Source organism: Tauraco erythrolophus, chromosome 7, assembly GCF_009769465.1.
Source record: "Tauraco erythrolophus isolate bTauEry1 chromosome 7, bTauEry1.pri, whole genome shotgun sequence".
Classification (NCBI taxonomy): Eukaryota; Metazoa; Chordata; class Aves; order Musophagiformes; family Musophagidae; genus Tauraco; species Tauraco erythrolophus.
The window spans coordinates 46,069,586-46,095,306 of NC_141471.1; the positions used below are offsets into that span (position 1 = coordinate 46,069,586).

At 39.4% G+C, this 25,721-nt stretch overlaps 1 protein-coding gene across 2 annotated transcripts in view; it reads left to right on the forward strand.

The window, feature by feature from the left end:
• Positions 1-291: 291 nt before the first annotated feature.
• The window catches only part of STT3B (STT3 oligosaccharyltransferase complex catalytic subunit B), a 51,723-nt gene continuing 26,293 nt past the window's right edge, over positions 292-25,721 (forward strand). The window contains exons 1-4 of one of the 2 annotated variants that reach the window (XM_086614616.1): positions 292-376; positions 425-572; positions 22,268-22,376; positions 24,137-24,424. In XM_086614616.1, coding sequence (XP_086470742.1) covers positions 292-376; positions 425-572; positions 22,268-22,376; positions 24,137-24,424 — 630 coding nt within the window. Of the gene's footprint in view, positions 573-22,267; positions 22,377-24,136; positions 24,425-25,721 lie in introns of both variants that reach the window. The other variant, XM_086614615.1, reaches the window with a different exon arrangement.

The window sequence follows — 25,721 nt, forward strand, 5'->3', positions numbered from 1 at the left end:
TCGGCTCCGCCCCGTCCCGTCACTGGCCCCGCCCCCGGGCTCGCGCGCCGCACCGGCCCTCTCCGCCCCGCGCCGCACTGGGATGGTGACGGCGGCGGCGGGAGGCAGAGCCCGGCTGAGCGAGGAGGCGGCGGCGGCTGGGAGGCAGTGAGGACCGCGCAGGGAGCGGGCGGGCTCCGCCCCTCCCCTGCCGAGCCTCCCGCCCTTCCTCCCTCTCCCTCCCCCACCCCTCCTCCGCCTCCTCCCCGCACGCGCCAGGCGGAGAGGCTGCGAGGGAGCCCCGGGTACAACATGGCGGAGCACTCGGCCCCCGACAACAAGCACAAACCCGCCGCCAACTCCGTGGCGCTGCTCAACAGCCGCGCCGGGGCGGGCGGCGGCGGCGCGGCGGCGGCGGCTGCCGGCGGCCCCCCGGCGGGCGGAGGCGGCCTGTCGGGGGGCCTGTCGCAGCCGGCGGGCTGGCAGTCGCTCCTCTCCTTCACCATCCTCTTCCTGGCATGGCTGGCCGGCTTCAGCTCCCGGCTTTTCGCCGTCATCCGCTTCGAGAGCATCATCCACGAGTTCGACCCCTGGTGAGTCCCCGTCTCTGCCGGACAGGACGGGACGGGACGAGGAGGCGGGAAAGCCGCCCCCTCACGGGGCGCGCCTCTGGCGGGCGCCGCGTCGTGAGCCCCGGCGGGGGAGGTGAGGGGGGTGGCCCGCAGGCTTCCCCCGCCGCCGCCTGCCTCCCGCTCCGCCACTTCGCGAACTTGCTCCTTGCCTGTTCCGCCGGGCGGAGGGAGGGAGGGAGGGAAGGAAGGAGGGAGGCGGTGCGGACGGGACACGCTACGGCAGGTCGGAGGGAGCCCGAGGGGTCGTGGTGCGCGGGGAGAGGCGTGAGGGGCCGCAGCGGGGCAGGAGCCGGCGGGGGAAGAGAAGGGAAGCGCCGGGACCGAGCGGCGGTGCCGGGCACTTTGGTGTTCCCGCGGGGCGGGAGGGAGCTGGGCGGCGGAGACCTCGGGGCCGGGGAGGCGGCGGTTCTCCCGGATCCGGTGGAGCTGTGCGGGCTGGACGCGGCGGAGTTGCGGCAGGACCCTCCGCCGCGCTGCCGAGGGGCGCGGGGAAAGTTGCGGCGCTGGCAGGAAGGCGGGGTGCCAGGCGAGGACCGGGGGCTCCGGCCGCCGCCGTCGTGATGAAGCAGTTGTACCGAACGTGACCGACGCCCGGGTCCGGGTCCTTCTGTCGCGGCGTTGGTCTCCAGATGTGCGGTGCGGCTTCTCGGAGTGGTCTTTCCTTGTCGGCCGGGGAGGGAGGAGGGCGAGGAATGCACTGCAGGAAGTAATCTTCATAAAAGTGACTTGAGGGATTACAGTGAAATGGGTGACATTGATTTACTGCCAAGTGTTTCAAAGCTGCGTTTCTGAGCCCAAGGACTTTTGCTGTTTCCCACGCATCTTGATTTTTTTAAAAGATTGCTTTCCTTCCTGTAGAAGCTGTCTGTTCTTTCCCCTGTTGGAGGGGACTGAAACCATTTTATGTATAAGATCAAGAAATGCTGCACTCATTCCTTGCAGCAAGGCAAAGTGAAAGACAACGGGACATGTGGGGCAATTTTTTTTAATGCGAAATCGTGACAATTAGTTTCGATATTTGTGGCTACTTCGTCCTGGGAATCCATGGGTTTTTTAGAACTTTAGGTAGGGTAAGCAGCAGATGACTTTAGAGTAATGAATTCTCTGGTTTTAGTTTAAAATTTTATGTCTCGGGTCTTATTGTTAATCGCATGAAGGAAGGAGATACTTCATTTTGAAATGCACGGTAGATACTCTTAAACTTAATCTGAAATTGTACTTATCTGCAGAGAACACGCTCCACTTTGATAGTTGCAAAAGCACAACTTCCTCTTTTCTGGTCTTTCCCTCCCCCCCACCCCCCCCCCCCACCTCGCTTCCCACCAAAGTAATCCATTCACAAATCGTGGCTCAGAATAGTGGATAGAGAACAAGGAATTGCTTTGTTGTTAAATGCTGTCTGAAGTAATACACGCTTTGTGATGTGAAAGCCAAATATCTCAAAGTATCTTCAAAACATCAAGTAATTGCCCATAATTTAAGTGTTTTTCTGCAAAGGCAAATGAATGGATGGAATGCAAACTTTCAATTAATAAAGTTAACAATGGAGGGAGCATAGTTAAACACATCTGCAATGAGACTATGAACCTGGGGTTCTGTCCTGTGGAGTGTAATTCTCAGGCTCTTCTAATCTAAATTTAAGCAAAAAGACTTTCTATCATGGAGGAAACTTTCTAAGCATACAACCTACATTTTTGTACAACATTATCTGATCTTTATAATCAAGGCTCATCCTTGTTGGATAAATGGAAATTTTACAGTGTTGAGTTGCATAACTTTTGTTATTAAGCGTTGAAGGACATTAAAAAGGCTGCTATGGAAGTTAAGTTCATAGTCGTGATATGGTTGTAAAGATAAAATTCTGGTTTAAGCAGTGTGGAAGCTGATGCAAAGTCATCTTCCTGAGTACACAAATAGAAGGTATTGCTGCCTGTGCTGCTGTATGTACCTTTGCTAATTAGAGAATAGATGAAGTTGACAAAACGCATTGATTTTAATGCAGGTCTGTGGGAAGCAGTTGAAATGTCAAGAATCATGCTAGTGTCATGTTGCTGCATGCCAGAAACGGTAGAGGCAAATGCACTTAAGTTAATTAGTAGGAAAGAGAACCTAAAATGGTAGAAACTGAGGAAAAACAAAGGGCTTTCTCAATTGCGGTGGTAATATTGGTGGAAAGAGTAAAAAATTATGTTGCTCCTAACTACTGTTGAGTAGCTAGGTAGGAATGGTTTTTCACAGTTGTAAGGGTCTTACAAGTCTGAATCTAATGTGGGAAAGGAGCTTATGAAAAGAGATTAGAAGCAGTGCTCTATTTTTATTTTTTTTAACCACTTCTTTAGCAGCTTGCCAGGTAAACTGGATTTTCTCATTTATCAGGACAGTGGCCATAGTCTTTCCTGGTGGAACAGTTCCATAGTTTTCTCCATTCCTTTGGGGTTTTTTTCTGTCAAGCTTGCATAGGGTACCTCACAATGTGTTGATATGTCACCTATTCGCTAGTATCTGCTTTGTGATCAAGAGAGGAAGCTGAGGTATTTTTGATAAAATGAAGAGCATTTAGTCTTTTGAATGAAAAAATATTGTTGCCTTTAAGGTATAGAAAACTCATTTACTTAGGAATCCACTTTTCTGGTATGGATATGATAAGAGATCTGGGGTGGGAAGAAAGGGAGATTTGCCTTGGGTTTTCTGCGTATTAATTGAATAGTACTTTTTTCTAACACCTCTTTCATGCTGCATTTCTGAGAGTAAGTTAGGTTTTGATTTGGGGTCGGTTGGTGCAGGGTAGCTTTGCTTGTTTTATGAAGTTAGCTTCTGAGACTTATTCCAGTTGGCATTTCTTCCAGAAATGACCCAAATGTAGTACAATAGACCAAGGCAATAGAGAGAGGACAGCTTTTGCTTTTGATCTCGATTATGATACGATGCCTGTGTGAGGGCAAAAACAAACTTGTGTCTTAAGGTCACTGTACTGTCACTTAAAAACTTATAACCTGTTCCTCATTACTTAGGGTTACTGTTGTTGTTTTTTTTTCCCCACGCTGAATGCCTCTTTCGTATAGTATAGCCACTTTATTTTGATACATTCTTCATGTCTTGTTCACTTTCCTCACTTGAGGTGGTCCAGAGACTTTGAAAAATGTGTGTAGTTTTTGGCAGCTCCTGTGTGAGGTGAGCTGATACATGAAGTCAGTCAGCATTGACTTTAAGCTGTACTATTGACAGGCCTCCAGCATTTAACTTCAAGATTTCATCATCAGGCCAAGAACTTGAAACGTGGACAGTGATGGTACGTTGGGATGGACAGATTTCATGTCTGAAATTTGGTTCATCTGTTGGCTGGTTTCACGGCTGGGTGGATCAAGAGCATAATTTCTGTGCTACGTACACACAAGTGCACGGTGAAAGCTTTTCATGAAAGTACAACAGTGTGTTTAACTCAGTTGTCAAGTGAGTTCATTCTTTCTGTCAGATGTTGGCTTAAATGCCAGCATGGCTGCTGGACCAAGGCAACCAAAATTACAGAGTACTTGAACAGAGACGACTTTCTACGTACTGATTTGTCTAAAGTACGGCTCCAGCATGCCCATATGCTACTTCATTTGGCTGTTCGTATCATATATATACACCTAATAGTGTATATGTGTGTGTGTATATATATATATGTATACATACAAGGTAGATATATCCAGCGAGACCATTGCATCCTGATACTGCTACTGACTAAAACAGTAGCAACTTTTGGTACCTCAGTAGTTTTCAGAGAGTGCTATCAAATAGTAACATTCATTCTGTTTGCACGGTTCTCACATGTGTGACTTAATGGTATCTGAATCATTAATCATATCCCATGGCATTGGATCAAACTTTTGTCTTTCCCTGAGAATGTTAGCATCTTACTAAACACCAGATCAACACTAGTTACCTTAGGAGTGAAAGAGCTGGCTTAAGCTGGAATGCAGAAGCTCATGTACCTGAGCATGAGACCCTCTCTGTACCAATTGGCATGTGCAGTATGGAGCCCCGGTGCAATCTTTGTCAATTACGTTTGCCTACCTGCTACTGCCAGGAATGTTATCTCCTACTGTCCTGCCAGTTTCTGGTGCGGAACAGCACTGCCACAATCTCATATACGTCCTTGTGTTTTCCAAACCGACATCATTGATCGCTCAAACCAGCAGCTTTTTAACTGTCATCGGCGTGACTGTTGTTTATCATACCTCATTGGGGTAACATAATTGTGCGAGTGGGAAGTATGTTTTATATATGTGATAGCAGTCCACTTTCTCGTCATTGATACCATCGTCTACCGTTAGTGGACTTTGGTGAATGAGAATGAACTTCTGAAAATAAACATAAGTCCAGTGTTTATTGCTTGCATTTCAAAGGTAGACAGGTTAAAGGAAGTTAGGATTTTATTTTGGGCACAGCCAAAAAGACAGGTTTTGCTAGGGTCAGATCATATTTGCTAGATGGATTCTTGAGCTGATACGAATTTATTTCATTAATGAAAAATTAACACCTATAAGTATGAAAGCTTCATTAAAATACAGAGTGTAACTCAAGTGAACATTAGAAGTGGTGTACGGAATTGATCGAACACCGGAGGTTGTGTAAATATATTGATTTTGTTGGGAGAGGCTAAGGTTGTAGGTTTGTATTGTAGTTAGCTGATCTGATGGTTGCCTTTTGGAGTAGGAGTTCTCCTCTGTCACCAACTGTGCAGTCCTGCTTTTTCCTTTGTGCTTGCTCTAAAGCACTCATGGTGAGTTGATTCACTGAGGTGAATTCTCAAAATACTGTAATGTTTTAGTTCCCTGAGCCTGCCCACCATCAGTTTTTATTTTATAGTTTAGTTTCTTAATTTTGAGGAAGAATATGAACGTTGGAAAGTAATGGAATTAGCAACTGATTTTAGAGGGTAAACTGGGATTGAGTGTCAAGGTGGAGACATGTATACGTACAAAACCATAGCATGTTAAGACACTGGAGCAATAGGAGCGACAAAAGAAGGGGTATGTAGCAGTGAAGGAAAGGACCTTAAGCTGGTGTTCATAAGGGGAAAAAAAAATCATGTAAAGAGGATGGTAGTGTTGATAATCTCAATTCAGAATGCTTAATCTGTAGGCTGTGGGCAGATGTGGCTCACCCAGATAATTCATCTGGCCTGCTAGTGACTCTTCTTGCTGGGCAAAAAGACAGCAGATTGCATAGTAAATGTGTTTTCTTGAGGCGTGGCAGCCACCATCATCTCCAAACTGATATCTTTCTGGAGGCTTTCAACCCATCACATAATCCCACTTAAGGATTCTTTTCCCAAACACTCCCTTTTGTTTATAATCTTCAACAAGGTCGGCAACTAAACTCCACACAGCCACTTGCTCACCCTCCCCCACCTCCCGGGGATGGGGAAGGGAATTAAAGGAGAAAAGGGAAAGAGACCTGTGGGTTGAGATAAGAACAATTTAATACTACTACTACTAATATATGAATATATATAGATATGTATGTACAATGATAATAATATATACAAACAAGTGATGCACAGTGTAATTGCTCACCACCCCTTGGCCAAGGCCCATCCTGTCCCGGACTAATGATCCCGAAACAGATAAGTTGCAGCACTGCAATCCCGGATGAGCGAGAGGCTCAAAAAGAGAGAGAGAGATCACTCTGAGAGTGAGAACCCCAAAGGAGCAAAGGCCCTTCTTTCCAGCTGACCCTCATTTTTATACTGGGCATGACGCTGCATGATAGGGAATACTTCATTGGCCAGTTTGGCCTTCAATCCTAATTCTAAGTACAAATCATAAGGAGAGTTGTGGACCCTTTGTCCCAGCCATGCTCCTGCACACCGGCAAGAACACGGGAAGTTGAAAAGTCCTTGAGACCTCAGTGCCAACTATAAACATCAGTGTGCCATCAGCATTCTTCTCAGAATGAGTCCCAGACTAAAACCAAAACCCAGAGCTCTTCTAGCTGCTAAAAAGAAGTCGTCACTCTGTCCCAGCTGAAACCAGGACACAGACCTTGGGAAAGCATTTGATTCCAGTCTGGTTTGAATATAACCACTTTGGCTTCATTCTGAGATGTTGCAAATGTCATGAGATTAATATTAAAAATTTACCACAGTATCTTCATTCATAAGTTTTTTTTATGCTGTGACATGAGAAGTATTCTATTTCTATTTTATAGGAATATATTTTAAAAGATTGTGTACTTACTGAACAGTTGGATTAAGTATTTTGTGACTTTTTTCTAAATGTAAGATACATACTACATTAGAAAGATAAAAGTTGTTTCCCGTGTAGTAATATGGATAATTTTAGCAGGATTTCAGGTAGCTGGGTAGCTCAAACTCCTTTCTGTCATTTTATTATAGTAGGACAAATATTCTAGCTTAGTCTCCAAATGTGATTTAGTGGGGCCTGTGTGTTCATGAAGGGCAAGTTTAGAGATTTTTGTTCTTGAAGAATAGTCTGCCAGTTATCTTCCCCTTCCCCCTCCTTCTTAATGAGGAAGATCCAGATCAGGCATCTTTTTTGACCACTTCTTTTGCAATATGACATGAGTTGAGAAAGTCTCTTAGCACATGCCAGTCTGGCTTTTGGGGCTTTCTAGATTATAAGATAGTAAGTCCTGTATGTCTGGGGACTTGAACAGCCTTTCCTTGTTTAGGTACGTGGAGGGTGCTGTTTGGAAGCAAAGTAAACTTTTCTAGCTAGATACAGTGTTAACAATCAAGAAGGTGTGCAGTTGACTCTTCTGAACTTTTTGGCTGCTTAGGAAATTGCAGAAATTGGTAAATATTAGGAATTCAATGGAAGGAGGATAATATGGAAAAAGAACATTGGACAGAGTTGAAGGCATAGCAGAGGCTGTGCTTTGCGAGCGAGGAAACCTCAGGCTAGATTTGATCAGTTAGACTGATGGAGCTGAAAAGTGGTTCACCATGTGGCCTCGTAAAATAACATTCGTGTGAGAATAAAACCTCTGCTCCGTCTCTGCTATTGTTTTCTACCATCTTTATCTAGCAGGTAGTATTTCTTTCCTCACTTGCACAACTTTTAATTGGGATGAAAACCTCATCAGGCTTCATATGGGTGCAGTAATGGGGTTATGCATGGGAGGGTAGGAGGGGCAGCGTTCATAAAACGCATGCAGGGTATGGTTGAATACAGATACTATCCCTACAGTCATCATCTTGAAAACAGGAGGTGAGATAGAATGCTTGTGGAGTGTTGACCCTCTCATTGATTTCTGGATAGCAGAATGAAACTTGAAAAGGAAAATGTATTGGAATGTTTTATGTAGGCTGAGTCGAACTGAACCAGCAAGCCTAGCTTTTAATGCCATGATTTTTTTTTTTTTTTTTAAACTGCCTTCAACAAATACTCACAAACACTTGACTAGCTAGAGCAAATGCTATGATAAAAATCCTTGAATGGACTCTTCTTGGCAGGTATCCTATAATTTGAGCAGCTTAGTATGTTCTGTTTTTTAAACAGAAATTTGATTTGATTACATAGGGTTAGGGTGGTTTATAAAGGTTACCTTTTGCTTTCTATCATAATTCTGTCTCTAATAGTCTCTGGTTTTGGCAGCCTGAATCCTGATACTCATGTTTTTAAACCTGTCTCATCTTGAACTGGTGGGGGAAGGGGAGAATAAAAATTTTGGACAGTAAAGCTAGCGAGAAAATTTGAAATTCTATAGGTACTAATAGGTTTTTTTTTAATTGCTTGAGGGTAGGCTGGGTTTAGGGAGGTCTCTGCTGTTCCACAAGGACCTCCTCTGATTCAGTCAGATTATTTTTCATTTAATGTCTATCTGTGCTTGTGCTGCAGAGTTTCCTCCTTAATTTTTGAAAATTCCATTCTTGCAAGCCCTTTGAGGTACATTTGTAGTGACATTTAGGGCTAGTCCTGAAGGCTTCTTTCTACTTAGTGGAGCCGTTAAAGCTGCTGCTTTCGGAGCCTGTGGAGCCTGCACCCTGTAGCAGGGCATGTGCAGATGTTTTTGTTATTATTAGCTCTAACTCCTTTAGCATAACTTCTTTAACTGTCAGTCTAACCACTTGCTTAGAGAACAAAGTGAACTTAGAATATAGTCTTTCTGTGCTTTATGTCTGCAGTAAATTTCGTCGTATGTCCAACAGGTAGACTGCATTTCCGGCCCTGTAGCTGAGCAGAGCTTGTGATCTTTATCTGAGCTGTTGCTGGGAATCAAGCTGAGGTATTTTTAATGTGGGTAGCCAGTAGGTCTGGGCTTGAGAGGTACCATGAAATTGACCCTAATGCTGCACCACACCTTATATAAGTTGAAGCAGCCTGAGGAATGAATTTAAGGACATAGATACAACAAAATAACAGATCAGCTGCTATATTTCTCAGCTTACTGCTGTTTTTCCAGGGTAGAAGCTCCTGTGGCATATGGAGAATTAAATGCTTCCTGTACTTCAAAAGTTCTTGCTATTAAGTGAGGCAATATCCCAGTGCTTTAGAAAGAGAAATGGTCTATTTTAAACAAGGAATAACTGAGCGTTTGTCCATGACTGCTTGTAAGAGCAGGAGACAGCATTTAAAATGTCTGTCTGCTGTGGGAGACCCAAGTCCAGTACCATGCGCTACTTTTTAAAGAGCCTGTTTAATGTAAATGGCTGGGATATGTGAACTGTTATGATAATTACTTCGCAGTGTTACAATGCTTATCATATAATTTTCTATGGCAATTGATTTATATGGGTTATGTTAGTTATCATAGAATCATAGAATGGTTTATTGAAAGGGATCATAAAGATCATTTAGTTCCAGCCCCCCTGCCATGGGCAGGGACACCTTCCATTAGATCAGGTTGCTCAAAGCACCATGCAGCCTGGCCTTGAACACTTCCAGGGATGGGGCATCCACAACTCCTCTGGGCAACCTGTTCCAGTGTTTCATCACCCTCAATGTAAAAAATTTCTTCCTTCTATCTAATCAAAATCTACCTTCTTTCAGTTTAAAGCCATTGCCAGTTGTCCTATCACTACACACCTTGTAAAAAGTCCCTCTCCCTTTGGAAAGGGACTCTCTAGTTTGTTAGTTAAAGAGCATGTTCGGCTGATAATCCACAAAGACAGAATTGCTAAACACCTTTTCAAAACTTCCCTCACTTGAAACAATCATTAAAAAAAACCCCAAACCCTTGGGAAACTAGGTTGCAACTGAGAATGTGAGTTTGGTTTGATTATTGATTTTTTTTGGTGGTGTTCTTAATGGGAGTGCTGTTATTTTCTAGACTGTTTTACACAGTATTATTTACATTTACTTTAAAAGAGTGGCACACTGTATGCATGGGCACCATATATCCTGTTTGAATGGTAAATGGATTTTGCAGAAGAGAAAAATAGCATGTAATTGTGTAATTTTAAACTGTTCTATGTGGCTGGGCAGCCTATGCCTTGTGAGTTCTTTGCTTTGTTTTGTTTGGTTTTTTTTTTTTTTTCAGTCTGTGTTGGTTTTTTGCAATTGTTATACTGTAAATGGTAGCCAACTTCAAGTGCAAGGAGTGTGATTTTATTTATTTTTATTCTGATCTTCACAATAGATGGATATTTTAAGGAAATCTAGCTATGGAAAGCACCTGTTTGAGGATGCAGCTGACTGGGAAGATAACATGTTGAACAGAACACTTGTGTGCTGTAGCTAGAGGATTTGATAATACAGCAATGCATTTTCTTGACGCAGAAGCAAAACATAACAGAACAAGGCTGCTTGTCCTGAATACCTTTCTTTATGTCTATCTTTATCCACCTTTTTTTTTCTGTAGTCTATTGCGTATGTTGAATTTGCTTCCTTCCTATACTAAGCTTATCCCAAGCAGCATTTGGAAGTTCAGTTGACGAACTTAAAATTTCATAAATATTGTTTATAATGTATATCTTGAAAAGGGCAGTTTCATCTTCATGGTTGAAATATTTAAAGTTTATCATTTGGCTGTTAAAGACCTTTAAAATACCTTTAATTCTTTCTCTGGCAATAGATAAAATGCCTTAAAGTTGCAATTCTTCTAATTTAGAAAGTCAGTGAAACAAAATTGAAGCTTTGGCATTATTATATTGATGTTAACAACGGAAGTAAATGGGTGTCTCTTTGGCTCATTTTACTATAGAACAAGAGTAATGAAAGCCGATGCAGTGCTTGAGTTTTCCAACAAGTTGTGTAATGCTACTGTTTTGACTGTTTTATCTTATACAGGTGACTAGAATGATATATCTAATGTCAAATGTCTCAAGTAATATTTGAAAAATGGTTGTATATGTCTCACAATTCATTTTACTTTGTAACAGTTTTAATCTTTCATTTGCCAAATAGAAAATGGATTTTGACGCTGGAGAGACTGCCTTAAACATTTGCAACAGTATCTTAATTTGTGATGTCTCAGGTCAGCTAGTAATGACAAATGTAATTTTTCTCCTATGGCTAAATATGTTCAGGAGCCAAGGAATTTTTAGTTTTTTAATTTTGTAATCCACCACTATTTCACCAACGCTAGCCACACCCTTCCACACTAAACCCCAATTTTTGCTCAGGAGAAGAGTGGGTGATGTTTTGTGTCAAATATGTCATGCTTGTAATTGTTTCATCGCTGAATTTTAATTTCTAGCTTTTGCTTTATTAAGTCATCTTCAGGGTCCCTTGTTCTTTATGTTTCCATCATACTCTAGTTTCAACGCAACATTCTTACCTGTGCACATTGTGGGTTTGCTTTGTGATAGTATGTTCTGTACAGTACCATCTACTGTCTTCTTTCAGGGCTTTAAATGTTAGTTGAGTGCTTCTTTTACCTGGGAAGTTAAGCAGTGTTGTCGTCTATCTCAGTTATCTAATAGGTTGTGCTGGAGTACCCATGGATATCAATTGCATGTTGTAAAACACATGGAAGATGATTCCCAAGGCTCCTTCAGGAACCTCATGAAAGCTGCTGTGGTTGATAAGATGGTGATTCAGAGTGTTTTGTGTAAAACCTCACTCTGAATATCTACAATATGACAAGGTGCTGCTAAGCGTCTCTTCACTGGTATTAATTTGCTTTATTTGCATCTAATCAAGTGGAGCAGTTCTCCTGAATTTCCGATCATCTGTTGGGCGTTTCTTGGGATAGTTTTCTGCTGTGTTAATAAGTTAACTCACAGAAATCTGATAAGCGCAGGTGTCAGGTTCTGCAGCTGGATGCAGGGAGAGGGAAACTCCCTTTTTCCAGTGTCAGTGAGCTACTATGTTGCTCGAATCTCAAGTATCCATGAGTTCACTGACCAACAGGCCACTGGGTTATGGAGGGGTGAACATATCAATAGTTTCTCCTAAAGCTCTTCTGCTGTGCTGTAACTGTTTATAAGTTCTGCCAGAAATAAGACTATCATTGCTTAAATGGTTATATGGGATGTTTGGGATCTAGAGCCAAATCCCTTTTCTGAATCAAGAAGGCTAACTCTAGTTTTCTAATTTAAATGCGCATCTGTGGAGAGAGAGTTGAGAGGCCATATGGTCTGGTGGGGATTGAATCGTGAAAGGTCCTGGAACAGGACGATTTAATTCATGTCTGGAGGGTGAGGAGAGAGAAGATTTAGGATTATGTGACCTAAGAACTATCACTTGAGAACTTCTGCTAGGTCCTTCCCAAAAACTTTGACGTATTCCCTGCAATACACCTCTTTTCAGCCCCGCCTGAGCTGCAGCTGATCCTCTTGCTTTCGTATCCTCCTTTCCTCCTTCCTTTTCATGGGTGACCAGATGACCTTACTCCATTTTATGTGGCAATGAGGGAGAAAGGGTGGGCATGGTACCTCAAGTCAGTACTTGTTACTTAATAAAATGTTATTTGAAATTAAATTCATCCCTTTTACTGTTCATTAATATATGACAGATGGGCTGTAGCTACCAAACTGTGTACTAATGTAGCCAGCTGGTCAAAGAGGTGATGGATTTTGGAAATGACATGCTCCTGGACATACGATAAACGAGGCAATGCTGGGTGTAGTCTATGTTTCTGTAATAGCACTTGTGGCAGAAAGGCATCGCAGCCTCAGAGCGTATGTGTGCAATACTAAGCCTAGTTCATCTTAACAGTGTTGCCTCACCTCCATATTTCAATTGTATTTTCTTTTCTTTAAAAGCCTCTTCAAGGTTGCTTCTGAACATGAATCGGATTTTACTAAAGTGACAGAGGAGCACAGTGAAGTAGTTTGATAGTTACAATATAGTAATACTAAGCAATACTAGAAATTCCATCACGTAATGAGAAAACAAACGTAGCTTTAATTTTACATTGTACGTGGCAGGAATTTAATATTAATTATAAATACTGAGCGCTGTAGTCCCTGAAACACGCTTAATCCATAATGTTTCAGTGAAGATACCTAATAAAAAGCAAATGATGTTTTGTTACTACATTTTTGTGTTTCTTTTGCATAGTCTTTAAAGAAACATTGGTAACAGTTAAGTCCAATTCTTAACAAGTTGAATTAAATTCAGTGTAAACTTGCTTTTTTATTTATTTAGACTTATTTGAAACAGTATGAAACATAAAATGAATGTAGTGGGTAGCTGATTTTAAATTCTGCTTGCCATACTTGTTTCAGAATAAATCGGACATTGAAAGTGGATCAAGAATGCAAAATGTAGTTAGAAAGATTAACTCCAGTCTGTGTATTGCAGGGAAGGATGAAGACCGCTTTCTGTTGTCATCTACTTTCCTGGTCTTTGTTTGTTTTGTTGGTAACATCCTATTCCCACATCAATTTCCTCCAGTGTGAGAATATGCAGTCACTTTGCAAACAGCTGGAAGTCTTTCTGCCCTCAGCTGGAGGCCACCATCCCTTCTGTTGGACTGTATTAGTAGATCATGTGAGTACTCCTAATCTGCTTCAGAAAAAAATCAGGTGAAATAGTTTAGATCATCTTTAGAGAGGTTTGCTTTTTAGCTGTGATTCGAGCTAATTTGTCTGATTTGGGCACAGAAGCAGATTAGGAGTGCTTCTGCACTCCTTTTAACTAGCAAAGGTCAGTTGAAGGATAACTGCCACAATTAAATTTAGGTGGGTGTGTAATTCAGTACATGGCATCCTGGAGTCGTGAATACTTTTTTTTTTTTCCCCCTTCCCCTTATCCTTTTTCACTTTGGGCTATATTAATGCATTTTTCTTTTCAGCTTCATTTGATTAGGGCATGAGTAGATCTATCTCAAGGTTTCTGCAAACCCTGGGCATATTGTTTGATTTGTTCTGCAGATAGCTGTATCTGTATATCTATATACGTACATACACACAGTGGAAAATTACCTGATCCCTGCTACATGCCGGATGGATGAATGCAATGTTTATGTCTGTTTATGTCAGGGTACTGAAGGGTTAAGCAGAATTTGAGCAGACATATTTAAGTTAGATAAAACTAGGTCTTTAACCTGGCCTCAGTCACTGGACAGAAATTGTTTAAGTTAGATAGACTGTCTAGTTCTGCCCTGATGATACTTTGTATTATCCACTTTGAAACATTCATTTTTATTTTTTTCAGCATTCATTGTAGTAAAAAGTCAGTAAGTCAATATTGCAACAGATGGAGCTGAACAGGTGCTCTATGAGACGTCCAGCTTCTTGGACTAAACATAATCTACATATAGAAAGAACAATAGAAAGAAAGCATAGTCAGAGAATTCAGGTAACTGAGAGCTAGTTGCAGGAGGAAGAATAGCAAGTGCATTAAAAGATGGGCTAAAGAGCAAATACTTAAGCAATATTGAATGAAACACTGTTATTTTAACTTGCTAAACTGACTTGGATTGCTGACATGCAACCACAGTGCTGTAGATTCTTCTAATTTCTGTGAGCTAACAAAAAAATCTATGTTGGCATAATCTGTACAGAGTGGTTTGATATCTAGTGTCTGGTTCTAGCTGGACCTACTCTTTCTTATATTAAATGGAAGTTCAGGTCACAGGCTGTTGGTTATTGAGGGGTTAACACAATAGTTTCTGCTATTTCCACAGTGCTATAACTGTTCAAATGTTGTGCCAGAAATAAGATTGTCATTGCTTAAATGATTATATGGCATGTTGGTGATTTAGTGATCTTTCTAAAGATCCTGTTTACTTTTTACTATGTCTCCATATTTTATGGGTGGAAACGGTCTGCCAGGCTACCTTGTGTCCAGACTGATTCCTTAAATTTCACTTAATGGGAAGTGATTGTGAAGTAGGTTCAAGTGCGTTTTGATGTACCTAGTACTTCCACAGCTACCACTGCCTTGTAGCATACAGGTGACTTTATGTAATAGAGATGATGACTGAGCCACATACTCCCAAATAGTTGAAATAGAATTGAAGTACCCACAATGAATAGGAAATATCCCTTATTTTACTATGTATTTCAGACTATTCTTTTTTTTTCCATTAGCAGTTTGCCTTGAGACATGGAATAGTTCAAAAGCAAGATAGAAAAAAGTCATGAAAATGCCTAATAGGCATCAGAGAAAGTGTCTGAAAATGTAGGCAGATATACGCCTACTATAGTGATGATGGGAAGCATATCGTGGCTTCAGATGTGGTATATTGTGTGAAAAGTATAAGCTGTGGTCATGGAACGCTCTAAAAAGCTTGCAGCTCTTGAGCAAAAATTTTGAAGATGCCCTGGGCTCTCTGAAGAAGTTAGAGTGACTGTGTGCTCCCTGTAGAATTTTGTGTCATTAAACTACTGGCAGCATGCAGTTCTTGATTTTAGCACTTGCTAAGCGTGACATCTTATTGCAGGCAGTGAAAATACCATGCCAAGTAGTGGCAGTAGGAATGCTGTAATCCTTCTTAAGCATGTTGGGGATATTCTGCTATTCTTAATGGTTATTCTATAACCATTCTGGTATTCTTCAGGATTTCCATTGAGCATGATTGAATGTTGGACCTGAAAAAATAAGGACCCTTCTGGTTGTGCCATCCAGCTTTTTTTTTTTCTGCCTGGGCTTTCTACTGTTCTTCCCCATCAGGGATTATTCTAATGGTATTACAAAAAGGAGGAGTTTCATTGCTCAGCTGCGTTCCAGGGACAGAAACTTTTTCTTCCTTTGACTCAGAATTTCCATCTTTTCTGAAGTTAGGTGGCCACATCACTGCAGAACTTTCTGCCATTTTATTAATTCAACATCCTAACTATCCTTCGTACAGCAACAGAGTCTTTGCCACATTTTTCTGAGTGAGTGTGTTTGCTCAGAATTAGGAAATCTGAAATCAAAAGCAGGATTATGACCGATTTTGAGCCTGAGGGAACTCAGAATGATAGTACTGCTGCCAACTCTCTTATCAAACGTTATACTTCCAGTTGACAGTTGACTTCCAGGATGCATATTTCTCTTTTCAAATGACCCTCCTTGCAACAAAACTCCTAAAGATCAGTTGGGCCTCTCTAAACGCAGGGCACTTTTGGGACCTTTCACCAAATACTTGATTTTAGTTGATGCTTATCTCGGAGTACAAGAGTAACTACCTATCCATCTTTTTTGAGATAAAATCATAAAGACTAAACCATTAAAAATGCCATATTTAACCCCCAAAGAACCTCAGAATTAGGACAATATTGAACTCTATGTCAGCCAAAGGTTTTATTTTTTCTTTCTGATGGACTTAGCAATCGTCTTTCAATCAACTTTAATAAGAACTGTGCAAACATGTTCCATGTCCCTTGTGGAAGACTGCGTAAAGCTAATGCATTCATGACTCCTTAGTGTTAGTTGTCCAATGAGGTGCAGAAGCTCTGGTTGAGTGTGCAAAGCGATAAAATCTTCCACATAAAGCTGTGGTAGGTGTGCATCTAGAGGAATTCCAGAAAAAAAGATTTGTGGACACTTAAATACTTGATTATATATAAATGTTGTAATTAAGGACAATTCATGCAATGTATCTTTATGTTTGTATTAGATTTAAGACCTAGTAAAACCATTCTGCTGGCGTCAGCTTAAGTTAAAAAGAAAGGTACGTGAGATTTTTCTGAAATAAAATTGCCTGGTTGCTCTTCCATTTTGTAGAGTTATGTCGGTTTTGGCTCAGGTAGATGGAGGATGACTCTCCCATCTTGCTGCTTCTTACACATGGAGAGCTCAGTGTATGTTTTTGATACTCTTACTGTGATGTCTGTAACACCTTCGTTTTGGGTTGTGGTAGGAAAGGCTCTTCACCTGTCATGAGTACTTTTGCCTACAGGTATTGCTGCTGCAAAATTCTGATCTTGATTGGTTAAAGCTGGCTTAAATGTCCGTACATATTTTTCCAAGAATATAAACTCAACACAAGTTAGCATTTCCGTGATGAGAAATACTGTCATAGTACATTGAATTCCTTATGTGATTGATGGGGTGCCGTACTTCCGTTTTAAAATCCATATGCAAAATTCATTGTGATAATTGCTTATCCGTAGATACAGACTTCAGAATAAGTCTTTCAGGATGTTGTGCTTGTAGTGTAATATGTAGGCAAGCAGGTGTTTTAAAATTTAATATGGAATACTGTATGTATTTTTCTTCATTTCAGTGGAAGTTGATGAAATTTCTTGTTAGATTTTCCATAAATGTGTTGCATTGAATAAATTCTTCTTGTTAGATGCAAAGAATATGTCAGATGGAGAGTCAATCCACAACTATCTCTTTCAAGAATGTAGACTTGCCATCTCTAATTAGATGCTGTATGGCAAAATTGATTCTGTAATCTACATTTGCATTAAAAACTGACTCCTAGAATTGCTCAGATAGCTTGTGATGTTCACAGTTAGTTTGTATCGTGTCATTTTTCCAAGTTTGCAGATGCGAAAATTTTGTGCATCTGCAGCTGAAGACTTTTAGAGCACAGAAGCCTTTATAATTGCAGTCTTAGAAAATTTTCAACAGATTCTGCTAGTAAGGAATTATATATTCTCAAATGGCTATAAAATGCCAGATAGCTTGAAATTGATAGTGTTTTCAACAGTCAACAACATTCCCACAAGAAGCATCACGCCGATCTTGAGCTCTGTTGTAACTGGAGGGTCAAATGAATTCCATCACCATCAGTGTAATTTCCCTTAAATGTTGTTCAGATCTGGATGAAGTAATTGCATTGCTGTACATGTGCTCTTTTCTTATATGTTCTCACTTTCTCAGTAGCCCGAATTTTATTTGAATGTTCATCTTAAGTAGTACTTTTGTCAGGGAAATATAAGCTTAGGAATGTCAAAGCCAAAGATGTCTCCTTATAAATATAGCAGTAATTGTTGCTGAGAAGTGCTGGAGAATTCTGTAGCTCCTGGAAAGAGCCAGTGATTGCTGTGAATAGTCTTAACTAATCATCTTACAGCTTGTGTCATCAAAAAAGCAGTTCATAAGGTGGAATAAAAATCGAACCCAAACATGAATAGATAGTTAAGATTAACGGTACATAACATATAACTGAAAACTTTACAGGCTTTATTTTGCAAGTTGCCTAGTTAAGCTTTCCAAATTAATGCTGCTACTAAAAAAAAATAAAAATGTCTATGCTGAGTTACTTTGCTGTTGCTGCTTAAACTCTGTTCTCTGCTGAAATTGAAATGTGCTTTGAAAATGAGAACCATATCTTTATTAACTCATCTTCAGTTTTCAGCTGAACCAACCAATACAGGTATCTCCGGTAGTGCTACAAAATTAATGGTACCATGCATTGAGTGCTTTTGTGATCATCAGAGCATCCCTCAAATGGTTCAAACTACAATACCAGGCTAATTTGGTGTTTGGGACTTTGAATTCTGAAATGTCGAAAGACTTAGGATTGTTCGATGATTCCTTTAAAGGTTAGCTCAGAGGAGGAGACAGTTCAAACTACAGACCTGACAGAAAGAGGCAAGGAGAACAGCAGTGCATCACTTTTCCTCCTAGAACGTCAGCTAAAATAAGAAAAGTCAACGCTTATTGGTGTTAGTCAGTCAGGTCTTTAAGAGCTCTTCTCTGCTGAATGTTCACAAGTGTGTGGCTTCTTCACAACATGGACTGAGAACTTGAATATTCATCTGTCTTTCAAGCTAGGTTCTTAATTAGGCATGCGCTTCATATCATTTTGTTCTTCATTCTTCTCAGGTCTGTCTCAAATTGACTTGCCTTAAAGGGATAAGGAGGGGAATCTTGGGAGATGGGTGAGAGGTTCTCATACCACAAGATCAGATGGGTATAAAGATTGAGAGCGGGAGAAAAAGGATCCTTTCCTTCAGTCTGGTCCTGTCACATAGTACTGCATCCTATTTAGTCACTGTAACCAGTAGTGTACTCCAGTTGCTGTGTCTCCTTGGCTAATGTCTAGCCAGTCAGAAAGACGGTTGAATAAAAGCCCTAAATATCTCTGTCACCTATTCTCGCTGCTGTTGGAAGAACTGGAGAAGGCAGTGACACTCAAGCCTGAGAAGTGCAATCCCTACCCAGCACTGACTGTTCTTGTCTCCATTACGATTCCTCCCTCAGTAGCAGCCCCTAAATCTCCAGGATGTGGGCATAGGCAAAGGCAGCACTTCTGATATTTCTCAGAGCTGTTTCACACCCCTGTGAAACCTGTAGATGGTTGTAGATACCATAACAGTACTGCTGTAGCAATACAATATCACTGTGCTGCCTTTCAAACAGTTTGAAAAGTACCAAAATGGTAAAAACGTTGTGTGCCTATGGTTTGCCATACACTGTTCGTTAGCAGCTGTCTCCATTCTGGCCAAAAGGGAAACACTTTTATAAGGTACAGGCTTGTCCGTAGAGTGCTATGAAGTGAGTAAGCGGCGTCAGAGCATCATGCTGGTGTTACATAGTCGCTATACCATACCGTTGTCTGCCCATGTCTGCCACTTTGTCAAGGCCTGAAGCTGGCTTTGATAGGCAACATTACTTATCAAATGTCTCCTTACATATCCCTATATTTATATTTACATTTTAATTTATTTTTGGTTACAGGTTACCTAGTGGGAGGGGAAGTGAGCAGGCTTTTTGGTTTTAGATTTTTTTTAAGTCAAAGTTAGATGCTGTAGTTAAGCTTTTAAATATTTTTTATAGGTTTCTATGGTCAGAAAGTCACTTCTTGTTCTCATCTATAGGTCTTCTCACAGTGGAAAATTAAGTACCTATAGTATTACTAACCATTTCTACTGTAAAGACACGCCCAGTTGTCTCTATATGCTTTTCATTTGTGGCAAAAGAATCAATTGCTTTTTGAAAGAAAGAGTTAAATAGATTTATATCTATCCGAAAGTATATTAGGAGGCAAGATTAAATTCTTACCTCTTAAGTGGTAGAAGTAGAATGCTGTTATGTTGCATTTCAGTTTTGGGTGGTAATTCACTCTTATTAAAGACTTAATGGATGCTGCCAAAGCACAAGACAGTTGTTTGCATCCTTCTGAAGTCAGTTGTGAAGCTTTACTAGTTCGAAACATGAGGAGAATGTCAATATGTATTCTTCTTGCCTATTTCATTTGTTTAACTAATCTTTTAATGCTCTAAAAGTAAACATTAGTCATACTTTTGTAGCCTCTGTGAGTTTGAGTCATGACTTAAAAATTTGAAAGTAACCCATGTACATATCTTTCTCTTTTCCTTTTTAAAGTTCTAGGATAACAACATTGACGGAGTTTTCAGTGCGTTTTAAGTCCAATCCATAGCTGGCTGTATTGTACACATCCTGTAGGAACATAGCACTTCTGCTTTGTCTCACACCATACTGCAGGCACTTACGTGGCACTAAACAAATTAACAATAGACCTTGCTATACTAAGATAAGAGGCTAATTTTACAGGTACAGCATTTCATAAATCACATTATAATGACAGTTCAGAACTGGAAAATTAATTAATATTTAGAAATCTAGTCAAATGGGAATAGTTGCAGGCTTATTAGAAACAAATGTCACATTGGTGTTTGATACAAAGATTTCTAGGTCAGAATGACTGATGTTTGTGTGAATTTTCTTATATAAACGCGACTAATTACTCGTGAAAGTCCACAGCTTTCTCAGTTAATGTATTCTACATAACCGCTGATTTACCACGTAAGAGAGTGTTCCTGAAAATACTGCACTCTATTTTTAATGTCACTTGACTGATGCTGTGATAGTTCAGTGAGTGGAAACATGCACGTTTGCTGACAACTGGACTTGAATTTCAATTCATTTTGTTCTTTTACTGTGTAGATGAAGAAATCTGCTCATGACCTCTGTGTGGTTGTACTTCAGATGTTAGACTTGTACTGATTAAACAAGTAGGAACTTGATGGGTCTTACAGTCTTGAGTGACATTAGCTTTATTCTGTTAAAACGAATTAGTCCAAAATAAACCTGTGATATTTTGGGAATCCTAGATATACTAAAGAATTTGATGTAGTTTTAAAATTTGTGTTAGAAGTGATGCATGTTACTGATACAAGTGGATAGTTTCATAAAATAGACAAAATGAAAAATACACATAAGCTTTTCTACTCTTGGATACTAAGAGTCTTTGGAAGTCTTTCATGGTGGTTTGCTCATCTAACCTGTTGTCTTTTATGGTATTCTATTTAGTTACCTGAATTTCTACTTAACTAATGAATATAATCTTTAATGCTTCTTTAACTAATGAATATTTACAATTAGAATATCTATTAGGAGAGTTGGGTTTATGGTTTTTGCTTGGTTTAGAAGTGGTATTCATCCAGGCTTTTCTAAGCCTAAACTTTTTTTACAAAACTTTACAGCATCAATATCTGTAGCCTTGTTAGTTTGGCTTTTGAATGATTGTGAATTACAGTTTGGGCTAACATGAGCTGCAGTTCTCACAGCAGTCTGATGCCTAATTTGAAGAATTAATGGACTTTGTAATAGTTGAAGGGTTTTGCCAGAAAAAGGTTGTGCTAGAAAAGTCAAAGATTAATGCTTTGATGGAAATCGTGGTTTTTTAATGGTGTATGGGCAATGTGGAAGACTGAATTGAAGGTATGCATGGGAGAGGGCTTTTGTTCTACAAGGAGTTTTCTGCGGCAGAGAATGTACAAATTTTGAAGATGAAACTTCACCTGTGTAGATTCTACATTGTGTAGATTCTTGTTGATTGAAAGAAGGTAATATGTCAAGGCCATTAGATTCATAGTGTGAACAAATAGACTAGTTCCCTTCGTTGCATGTTATTACATTACGTCACCTCTCAATGTTACATGAAATAGAGCAGCAGCAGATATACTGGGTAGCTATCCTGTCTCAGAATGGGAGTCCTGCATTCTTCCATTATCTTAATTCTGCTTAAGTGGTATTCTGGATGTGGTAAATAACTGGTTGATAGACTACATTTGAAAACTAGCTTTAAAAAGGAATGCAGAAAATGACAGGAGCGTTTGTAAGAGTCACAGAAAACTTTTTAATGTATAAAAAAAAAATAAAAATCCCCAAACCTGTAATACTTCATCCGTGTATATGCACTGTCTGTAGAAATGAAGAAAATATATTGGTTAGTAACTGGGAACTTAGTAATTTACTTTAAAACTCTATAGATTTAAAGAGGACTTATATGCTAAATGAGATGCTAAAGTTGAATTGCTTTCCAGGTCTTAGAAAATAGATGACTTACGGTATGCCTAAAACTGAGGTTCTTGATTTTTGTCTCCTCCTCCCCCTCTTATTTCTTTCTAGGTTTAACTATAGATCAACACATCATCTTGCATCCCATGGGTTTTATGAATTTTTAAATTGGTTTGATGAAAGAGCATGGTATCCACTGGGAAGAATAGTAGGTGGAACTGTAAGTATTGTAATAATAACTTAAAGATTATTTTGCAGTAAGTTTTTTGAACTTTCAGTACAAATTTAACATTGATAAAAGGAGAATCTTAAGAAAATACACTTTTAATTATCAAATTGCTGCAGGAACAGCAAAGTTAGTTTTTAGCTACATGAACTAAGACAGTAAGTAAACATGTGTTAGTCTTGTTCACAGTATGTAACTGGATAAAGAAATACAGACCTGGGTTTTCCTTCTTTACATATGAACTTCTAATAGTGATAAATAAGGGTATTATGACTCCCGTGATTCTAATACATGAAATGAAAAAAAAAAAAAAACAACTAGTTATTTAAATTTGTTAAGGCACAAGTTTTAATCCAATGATATGTGTTGGCTAGACTTCATGTGTGTATGGAAAATGTTAGGATTTCACTGGGAAAAGACCTTTTGAAATTAAACCTGTACGAAGCATCAGGAATAGGTAAGATTGGTATCGATGCAAGTTACAAGGCAGGACAGGTGTAAGAAACAATATTATCAAATCAGAATACAAATCTCATTCATTGGTAGAATAGCTTTAGTAACAGTAAGTAACACAGCCACGTGTTACTTAATGTATTAAGGTGCGTTAAAACTTTTTAATTATAGTACATACCATTTAAATGCATTTACAAAGTTTTTTGTAACAATGAATCACCATTTGGTTTAGTATCTTAGAAATACTTGAGACTCTTTTTTTATATATATATGTGTGTGTGTGGTTTTTCCATACCTGTCTTATATAAGGTAAAAATGCTTAGAACATAGAACTGAAACGTTGATTGCATACATTATTTTGCAAGTCATATACTATATTATGTTTTAATAGTTTATCTTGAAAACCAGCTCTCTCAATGTAGGGGAACATTCTGTTGTCTGTTAATTTAATTTAGTACAACGCCTTTCTTAGCTTTCGAAAGAAACTAAGGCAGGTGAAGTACATATTAACTTTTCTAGTACATATTGATTTTTCTAATGTTGATGAATGTGGGAGGGTAGAATTCCTATTAAGAATATTTTAAAGTTCTCCAATATTCTATGATGGGTTCAATAGATTTGTGTAAGTCTATGCTACCTTTCCTGGAGGACGTCTTAATTCAATTTTATAGGACTTTATTTTAATCCTTCATATCCTAAGACATCTACAGGTGTCTTGCAAATATATAATACTCAACTGACTGTCTGGCAGCTTTTCAACTCGAAAAAAAAAAAAGTCTTATTGATGCACATTTTCTTTCTCCATCGGTAACAAGAAGTGAAAGAGTGACATGGTATATTTTGGAGGAAAATGGATAGGGCTGGGAAATGTTTGTCTTCTTCTTGTTATCTTAGGGTTTCGGGGTTTGTTTTTTTCTTAAAGCTGTTAGCTGGCTTGAAATTATCTTGCAAACTGTAGCTTCTGCTTCCATACCTTAAATACAAATTCTTCTCATTTTATGATAAATGTCAGGCAAGACAGGATATTATTGGTATGCTGCTTATTCATTTACAAAATGGATTATATGTAATTGTTAGCATTTGGATAAAATTTAAAGAAGCTCTGGTACTCAGCGGTGTTGTCAAAACATGATTAAAGTAGTATTAAAATAATTCCATTAGATTTACCTGCTCACTGCATATATCAGCTTAAGAAATGACTGTTTCATTGCAAATTATATTCAAATAAACCTACCATGATTGTTTTCTGCAATAATCTAGTGGGTTTTGTTCTGTTTTGTTTTGTTTTTTTCTCCTTTTAGGTCTACCCAGGACTGATGGTGACAGCAGGCCTTATACATTGGATTTTAAATATGCTTAATGTGACAGTCCATATAAGAGATGTATGTGTGTTCCTAGCACCAGTTTTTAGCGGCCTTACAGCTATTTCTACTTTCCTGCTCACCAGAGAACTGTGGAACCAGGGAGCAGGACTTTTAGCTGCCTGTTTTATTGCCATAGTTCCAGGTTACATATCCCGATCAGTAGCAGGATCATTTGACAATGAAGGCATAGCTATTTTTGCACTACAGTTCACATACTATTTATGGGTAAGTAATTACTGAGCCTTTTGCTTTGGAAAGGTTTTTTTGGTTTCTCCTCCAACCAAATGACTGATTTTTCTTAGAATCCATTGAATTCTTATTTTCCTCCCTCTCATCCTTCTTCCCCTTGGCTGTTGATCAGGCAAGTACTGAGAAGTCACATGATCTGAACCACTCCATAATCAGGCTCTTTAGTTTGCTGCGTAAAAGTACCATTCAACTGAAGTATGTGTGTCCTATAGTAGTAATAACAATAATAATCATGATAAGTCTATAAATTTAAAGCAAACAGAAGGGTTGTTTCTGTTTTTCAGTTTAGAGGTGTTGGTACTATGTGAGTATCAAACTTTAGCCTCCGTATTTAACTGGTGAAAAGCAATAGACTTGGAATACAAAGTGCTTTGAATCATCTTCTGGAGAAGCTTTTGACTGTACGGAGGGTCTGGGCTTTGACTTAAGCATCCAAATTAAATACCCAAAGCTGTCCAGAGCAAGATACTAATATTGCTTGTATGCTTAAAAAAAAGAATAGTCTGATGTCTTTTAATTAGATGGCTTGCTAGTGCAGCTTGTCTGTCACTCCTTAATCTTTATGTAGAATTGTATCTGTAATGCAGTTTTGTATGAAAGAGTTTAGGCAAGCTGGAGTTTTTCTGGACTGTTACATCTATTTTGGAAATATCACAAATAGCATAACTATATTGTTGATTCAGCATAGACTCTGTATGGTACTGTCTGTTGTGCGTGCCTTGAATGCATATATTTTTGATTTTTGAGTGTCTCCATGTATGTACGTGGTCATTACAGCTTTTCCTATGATTTTGTCAAGAGTTCTACTTTTCATAAGCAGATGCATACTTACAAGTTTTTTAGCTCTAGAATATTTCAAACTTGGGATATTGTTGATAGGAGTATAATGGAAGAGAATTCAAGTTTTTTGTGACTTAAATGCAAGTATTTTAACTCTGGACTTAGAATAAAGGTGTACTATGTTTGGTAACAGTAATAGCATCGACCTATGCTGTTACTTTAAAACAACTGAGACATGATAGCAGTTATCTGTTCTTCTGGAACTCGTGTTTAACGAAACTGCATAGTGCAATAATGTTTGCATGAAATACGTATGAATCAAATATATTTTATAGATAACTTTCTAGCTTTATTGAATGTTGGTTTTTCATTCCTATTTTCCCACACCACAATCACCACCATCAGTTTTGGACAAAATCATACTCGTGGGCCAGTTTATGGATCCTGCTAAACTTTTAGTATCTGGATACTCTCATTAACCTTAAGTGAGTTT